Source organism: Drosophila nasuta, chromosome 2L (assembly GCF_023558535.2).
Source record: "Drosophila nasuta strain 15112-1781.00 chromosome 2L, ASM2355853v1, whole genome shotgun sequence".
NCBI lineage: Eukaryota > Metazoa > Arthropoda > Insecta > Diptera > Drosophilidae > Drosophila > Drosophila nasuta.
Window position 1 is genome coordinate 12,894,558 of NC_083455.1, and position 7,718 is coordinate 12,902,275.

The window sequence follows — 7,718 nt, forward strand, 5'->3', positions numbered from 1 at the left end:
GCCCCTCAAGCATCAGTGGTCGCCCAACAACAAAAAGTGAGAAAAAGAAAAAGCGACGCTGATTTGATTAGCTTGAAAATGTTTTGAGAAGTCCGCAACGCAACGCAAAGTGGAGCAAATGGGGGAAATGCCCGAAATGGTCGAAGAGAAAGAGTTTCCTCTCCAAATTGCCCGACAAGTTGTTCAGCACGTTTTGCAGTATTTGTTATAAGAAGGCAATGGAATGAAGATGAAATAATTTGCGTAATTAATAAACTTTTGTGCTGGCAAACTATTTCTTATAGTTCATTTATTCTGAAGGCCAATTCAAATGCTTGCAGCTATAATTTACGGCTAGCCTTAGCTCACAGATCTCTCTCCCTCTCTCTCTCTCTCTCTCTCTCACTTTCTGAGACTCTGACTAGGCCAATGTTATTGTCATCATCTCAAATCCCCAGCCTCCGTCACATAATTAGACCCAATGCCATGCCTGCCACGTATAGTATGTAGTAGTTTTGTGCTTCTTTTCCATTCTTTCTTAGCATATTGCCAAGGGCCTCGAATATAATGGACAATCTGGCCAGGCACTGAGCTTAGCCTGATGCCATTTATTCCAGTGCTTTGTGCCATTTGCCTTGTTTACGTAAGGTTTGATTGTTGTTTGGTTCTTGATTCCGGCCTCTTATTGTACGCCATTGATTCATAATCGAGAATTGCTTACAACACGAATACAAACACGAAAACGAACACCAACACGGACACGGACACGGACATGGATACGGACATGGGCACGAACTATGGCTTCATTCAACTTCCAGATGCGTTTCCATGCCATTGCACAAGACTGGCGAGCAAGCAGCCTTCACTTTAGACCTTTTGTTTATGCCCGTATATAGAATTTAATTCAAGTAATTTTTGTTAATTTTTCGGGCCACAACACAACTTTGCTCGTTAAATAAGGACCACAAACAAAAGCTGTTTTTGCTTCGACCGAAGAAGAAGGTAATGAATGTCAATGTAAACCCCATCAGGTTGTCGCCTTAGCTCCCCCTTTTCACTTGTGGCATTAATTTCTGCTGTGTCAGCAGATAAATTGCAAAATGTTTGCACAGTTTGCTGACAGTCATTGGCATTAAAATGGATACAACGATGCGTCGCTTGGTCTTAAAATTCAACTTTTCAGTACATTTTTAAACAACACCTTCATAAAAACTCCATCTATAGGATAGGATTTCAATATTCAATCGACTTGGCTTTCCAAAGAGTTGCTTACTGTATTTAGATTGAGGGTCAAATGTCTTTTGAGATAACATATTCTTACATTCAATACATCTCTTTGGCTTTGTAGCTCTTGCCCCAATCTTTGGCAGCGCCATCAAATATTCATAATTATAGCTGGCGGCAGTTGCTGACCCACGGTGCGTATTAGCAATATTAACAGCGGTGACAAAGCGGTCAGCAATCAACTAATTATCCATAATTGTGCCATGGGCAGCAATAGCAGCAGCTTCATCAGTAGTAGTTGTCGTGCAGCTACAATACATTAACTAATTGCAATGAGCTCTGCACTTTCTCACCTGAGATAAGCACACGTGTGGAGTTGAAGAGTCCTCAGGCGACAAAAGCATTCTCTTATATAATACTTTGGTGTATGCGGATACGACTGTTCGTATACTTAATTTTGATCTGTGTCGGATTTGTTTTTTTTTATGAAACAGCTTTACATAAGAGCTTTGAATTGATCACTGCAAAAAATTTAAAATGTTTTTTACAGCTTAAAAAACTTAGCTTAGTGCATTATCTGATTTGCTTAATATGTAACAAATAATCATTCAATAAGATTAAAAGTAAAAACTAATAACGAATGGTATTATTATAAGCAAAAGCATATAGTAATATAGAAAATATTTGTATTATTTACATTACGGATTACTGGCAAGTGTGAGAATTAGGTTATGAATTACATAGCTTACATTACAACAATTTATACGCAAAGTATTTCTTAAAAAAAAAAAACAATGTCATTGGTTTTAATTCTTGTATTATTATGTATAAAAATAATAATAAAAATATCCATATTCAATCAAACAAAGAAAGCACTTTAAAACTACGTTATTATAATTGTCTTCACCAAATATAATTTGATAACTTCTCTTGCTAAATATTATGTTTGTTTCAAAATTTTTTTTCAATTGACACTATCAGACGCTAAGCCACCAAACAACTGTGGAAATCCTTTAACAAATCAAAACAAAAACAACTAACCTTTGCTAGCAAGCTGTGCCACATCTGCTTTTATTGTCGCCAAAATAAAACAACTAACAAAAATTCCTCTAATTGCACGTCAAAACTTTGCAATGTTCAAAGCAATCTTTAAAGCCATTTTTGGCTTTGTCCAATTTGCTGCGAATCGAATCCGAGCATGGATACCACAAGTGGCAGCGTCTCTAATACTTTTCGGCTATCTGGGGGATGCGCTGCAGGCGATGCTGCAGCTACGAATGCATGCACATCATATGGCAATGCTTATGAATGGATGGGAAACAATTGGAGTTATCTACATGCTGCTCGATATCGCCATAATTCTGACTGGCACTGTGCTAATTGCGTACAGCTGCGACTGCAACGATGGCAGCGGAAACGGTGTCGCTATGCTCTGGCTGCAGCGCACGTTGCGAACACTCGCCTTTAGTATTTGGGATTATGAATTGTTGCTGCACTATTGCGTCGATGTTGGGTGTTTGCTGCTGCTGCTGTTGGCAATGCGGCAGAGTCAACGCCAAGCAACTGCTGGCGTCTGCTGGCAGCATGACAGACAACAACAGCGGAGCTTGCAACGTTTGCTCTCGGTCGCACGCATTGGCATGTGTTGTGTGTGTCTTTTGTGGATTGTCGAGCCACATCAGGTGAGTCAACAGAAGAGAGAACTAAGCTGCTGCTGCTTCTGCCATGCAATACTTATCGTCTTTAGATAATTAACAAACCATTTGCCGTGGCATGCTTTATCTTAATGCTGCTGGGAATTCGCTGCAAGTTGTTGGCTAGCCTGATGATTGCCCCACTATTGTGGCAGGCAAATGGATCGCTCATTTGGGGCTGGAACGATTTAACAATTAGCCTGCAATTCATAAGTTCAATGCTCAGCAAAGTGGCTGGGCTTTTGCTCCTCACTCGCCTTGGCGGTGGCAAGTGGTCTCTGGATGCTTTAATCAACCGCACCACAAAAAGTCCACTTAATACTGGAGACTGAAGCAGCAGCTTGAACACAGCACTTAATTTTGCTCGGAGTCAAAAGACCAAGCTGTAGATTAAGACATGAAAGCATCTTTAAGCGCTGTCTATTTGTCTATTACTGGTTTCGTTTTGCTAAATACCTGATGGTTTTTAGAGAGATTTACATACACAAACACTCTGATTGAGCATGAGGAAGAGAGTGTATCAACTATACAAATACGAGTACAGCTGGGATTTTTGGGCTATTTGTTTTCCCATGTTTCGCTTTCTCTATGTATTCGCATTTTATGCTCGGCATCTGGCTCATGAAGCCTCTTCCTTAAATTTTGTTGCCTTACCTTCTTGCTCTACTTCAATTTTTTGTTTGCGTGAATTATTGAAAAGTCTTGAGCAGTAGCATTTAAGCGGATTTACCTTACAGCGAATCCCACGCCAACTGTATTATTTTTTCAGCTTGCGCTTGAAAGAAAATTGAAGTTATCCGAACCAAGGGGGAATGTTGTGTGTGGCGTGTTAAATGCGAGAGGCAACATGAGGCGCAAGTCAGCAGCCAGCCAAGTGGGCGAGTTAAAAGGGGCAACAGAACTGTTAATGAGTTTTGGGCACCAGGCACCAGGCGGTGGGCAGAGGATGCATTTAACAAGTAAGACCCAGAGAGAAAAGAGAGCGCGCATTGCGATAGCGTCCCTGGATGCACTGACCTTCGCTCTTGACTTAAAACCCATTTGCATAAGCGCGACGCCTGGTGGATGGCGCCCTGGCAAGGATATGCGTATAATCATCGTCCTGCGCCTTGTGCTTCTGGTGTGTCTGGTGCTGAGTGTTTGCTGCTGCTGCTGTTGCTTGTGTGTGGCGCCGTTTTGCTTTTGTTTATCCAACTGACGTCGCTGGTTGGCAAGCTTGTCTGCAATGCGTTTCCTTAATTAAAAATCGCCAGCGATTTATTGACCTACCCGTTAAACGAACTGACAGCATGATAAACAAATAAATACACAGCAATCACAGTCAGCCAAAAAAAAAATATGGTATAAAAACAAAACACGCATAAGGCAAAAGACAATGCAACTGCAAATGGGCTGAGACAATAAATACTTCAATGCAAAGTGCTGCATAATTATGCGTACAGGTAAACTGCAAATGAAATGCTATTTAAATTCCGCTTACTCCCGTTTGCAATTCGTGTCATTGAGCATAATAAAAAAAAATCCACGGCTCGTACATCTTACCAAAATTATTCTCCTCAAGGAGCGCGCCCTTTTGGCGCTCAGAGGACCAGAAAAAACCAAAATAAGATACTTGTCATATGCAAGTAAGTGCATCCATGTAATTTTCTAAATGAAAACAAGCGACCTAGCCACAAAAATAAAAAGAATGTATTAAAATGCAGGACAAGAGCAAACAAAAAAGCAAAAACGACAGCAGTAATAAGAGAACAACAAGATTCTAACCAGAATGCAATTTTCACAAGTTGTATTAAGAATCATAAAAGGGGGGAAAAAAGAAAACAACATCAAAATAAAACAAAAAAAAAATGTTGTAAGCAATATAAAGAATGTTGCAGAAGAAGAGACAAACAAACACTCAGACTAAGTGATACCCTTTAAGCAGTTTTACCATTTTTTTCTTTACCCTTCTAATGCATAATTAATATCACTCGCACTGGGTATTAGAAATTTAAGCGGAAAATGTGGAAAATGTTATTTGCTGTGTCTAGAACAATTGCTTCAGAAGGTTGGGATACATCTTGCTGTTGCATAAATTGTTACAAGTTTATTACAGGGTAAACACAGAGAGGAAAAAAAGCTGAGAATAAATAAAACAGCATGACAAAACCGTTTGCTCAACAACAAGAAATATGCAAATGCAAATCTCAACTGGCAAGCAGAATAAGTAAAAAAAAAGATACAGACACACAGAGCGAGAGAGGAAAAGAGAAAGGTGCATTTTGTAGGGGCCAAAAGTGGAGGCGTGTCAGGTGGCGTATGAGCAACGACATTGCGTATACGTCTGTATGTAAATGTGTTTAATTAAAATGGTGCAACAAACACACCTGTGTGTGTGTGTGTGCGTGCGTTTAACCGTTAGTGCACACTGCAGAGCAACATTTCGCATTTGCATAAGTAAAGTAAAACAAATACTCGACTCGCACATGGCTGAAGACAATGTAAAACCGCAAAATTCCCCCCTTGGTGAACTGCGGCTCTTTAAGCAAGTCCCCGGATGAGCATTTAAATCTATTTACCTGCCTTTGAAGGTTGCTCTTGCCACTCAGGTGTTACTTTTGTTACTTCTGCTGCTGCTGCTTCTGCTGCTGCTGCTGCAGATACGGATAAGAGTAATCAAATAGTCGTAAAGTTCGAGTGTGTATAATTAATTTGGCAAGCCTGTGAAAACAAACCACAAGAATAGAAATTGAGAGCTGACAAAACTTTGGCAAACATTGAGGTAACTGAGGCAACTATAAGTCGCATTCTTCTCTAACACTTTACATTCCCAAAGGCATTCTCTACTAAATTCCATGTGTATTTAAAAGTGTATTTGATTAAAATGCGCATGAGATGCGAATAATCTGAGATGATTGAACCACAATAAATAGTCTTAAATTCATTTCTGCGTTGTTTATAATTAAATAAATAATATATTTTATTCTAAAATATGTTTATTTGTTTTTTAAATTTTTTAATTCTATAGCTATTATTAATATTATTAATTATTTATGCGTTTTTCACTGCATTTTTCATTGAATATGATTATTTATTTATTTGCTAAACTTAATTAAACAAAAAAACAAATTGTTTAATAATTAAAAATAATATGCACCCAAAAATAGCGAAAATATAATGAAGATTACATAATTTTGTTACCTACTAACTTTGATAAAAAATAGAAAAGTAGTTTTTGATTGAATATAAATAATAATATTAATAATTCATTTGTTTGATAAAAGAAATTGAAATTTACACTAAAATTAAATAATTTATTAAAAATTAATAAAATAATCAAATAAAAATATATTTAAATGAATTTTTGACAAAATATTGTAAAGAATTCCATAAATTCAATTCAACAGTTGCCTTACCATAATAAATAAAGCCTTGTCAAACTTCTGTCCATACAAGTATACCAAATTTCGACAGTTTCAAGGCGGTTTCAGCTGTCAGAACTTGTGTCTTTGTGTGCTTTGACTAATCCGTGTGATTTGGTAGCTTGCGTATGGCTTTAAGTTTAACAAGTTGTGACTTGAGCATTTAAACTGAAACTTCAAGGCTAAAATACACGTACGAAATGAAATGAAATTCATTTGGGAGCCGCATCAGAGACAGCGCATTACGTAAAAGCACTTTTACGGCTACATTTGTGCCGCACTCACACACTCATATAGAGATTATTCACGTACACACATACTCACAAACAGTTGTACTCGTCACTTGGTTGCTGGCTCAGAGAAAACTCGGATGGTTGGTAAGCACTTGGCCCCAGCTAACAGGTTGAATGCGACCAGAGAATTTTGAGCTTCTGCAAATGGCAGAGACAATAAAGCTTAGCTCGAGAGGAGATATTCACAATCGCATGTGCTATTCGCGCTTATTGCTTAAATATAAACACACACACACACACTCGAACACACACACACTTTTATTTACGCTTTTGTTTTCTTTGGCATTTTCCAATAAAGTGAAATGCCAGCTTACTTTTGCGGCTTGACAGTAAATGCGGCTTTTCAGCTATAGAATTTACTTGCGAATTTTTAATACATTTCTGCTTCGTTTTTCGTTTTCTTGTCAAATCTTAAATGCATGCGAAAATCGCATTACAAAGTCATTTTTTGGCATTCACCATTCAATAATAATAATAATAATGCCAGTTTGTTGGGTTATTAAAATGTCATATAAACATTTCACGCTGACTTTGACTTTTGCCAGAGAGTTACGAATTTCGTTTATCACGATTTTCTTTTTCATTTTTTTATACCCGCTACCCATAGGGTAGAAGGGTATTATAACTTTGTGCCGGCAGGAAATGTATGTAACAGGTAGAAGGAGGCATCTCCGACCCTATAAAGTATATATATTCTTGATCAGCGTCAACAGCCGAGACGATCTAGCCATGTCCGTCTGTCCGTCTGTGTGTCTGTCCGTCTGTCCGTCTGTCCGTATGAAACACTGGATCTCAGAGACTATAAGAGATAGAGCAATAATTTTTTTTTTCGACAGCATTTGTTATGTTTGCACGCAGATCAAGTTTGTTTCAAATTTTTGCCACGCCCACTTCCGCCCCCGCAAATCAAAAAAATCGAATAACAAGTGTAATTTTAAAGCTAAGGTTGCGAATTTTGGTATATACAATATTTACTATAGTAGTTATGATTCCTGAAAATTTGGTTGCGATCAGATAAAAATTGTCGAAGTTATTAAATAAATACTTTTGTTTGGGCAAAAACGCCTACTTACTAGGGGTCTTAGTTGCTTTGGCTGACAATCTGGTATATTGTGCCGTCTATGGTA

General features: G+C 38.0%; 1 protein-coding gene across 3 annotated transcripts; it reads left to right on the top strand.

The window, feature by feature from the left end:
- The first annotated feature begins 2,169 nt into the window (after positions 1-2,169).
- Positions 2,170-5,820, top strand: LOC132798855 (uncharacterized). 3 transcript variants are annotated; one of them, XR_009633982.1, is made up of 3 exons: positions 2,170-2,885; positions 3,667-5,658; positions 5,713-5,820. XR_009633982.1 is itself a non-coding variant. In XM_060810847.1 (2 exons), the coding sequence occupies exons 1-2, from the start codon at positions 2,337-2,339 to the stop codon at positions 4,093-4,095; spliced, it is 978 nt and encodes a 325-aa protein (XP_060666830.1). In that variant the 5' UTR covers positions 2,170-2,336; the 3' UTR covers positions 4,096-5,820. The 3 variants fall into 3 exon arrangements, 2 of the variants coding, with proteins under 2 accessions (XP_060666830.1, XP_060666831.1); XM_060810847.1 differs by having other exon boundaries at positions 3,667-5,820; XM_060810848.1 differs by lacking the exons at positions 3,667-5,658; positions 5,713-5,820 and adding an exon at positions 2,951-3,631 and having other exon boundaries at positions 2,183-2,885.
- The last annotated feature ends 1,898 nt before the right edge of the window (positions 5,821-7,718 follow it).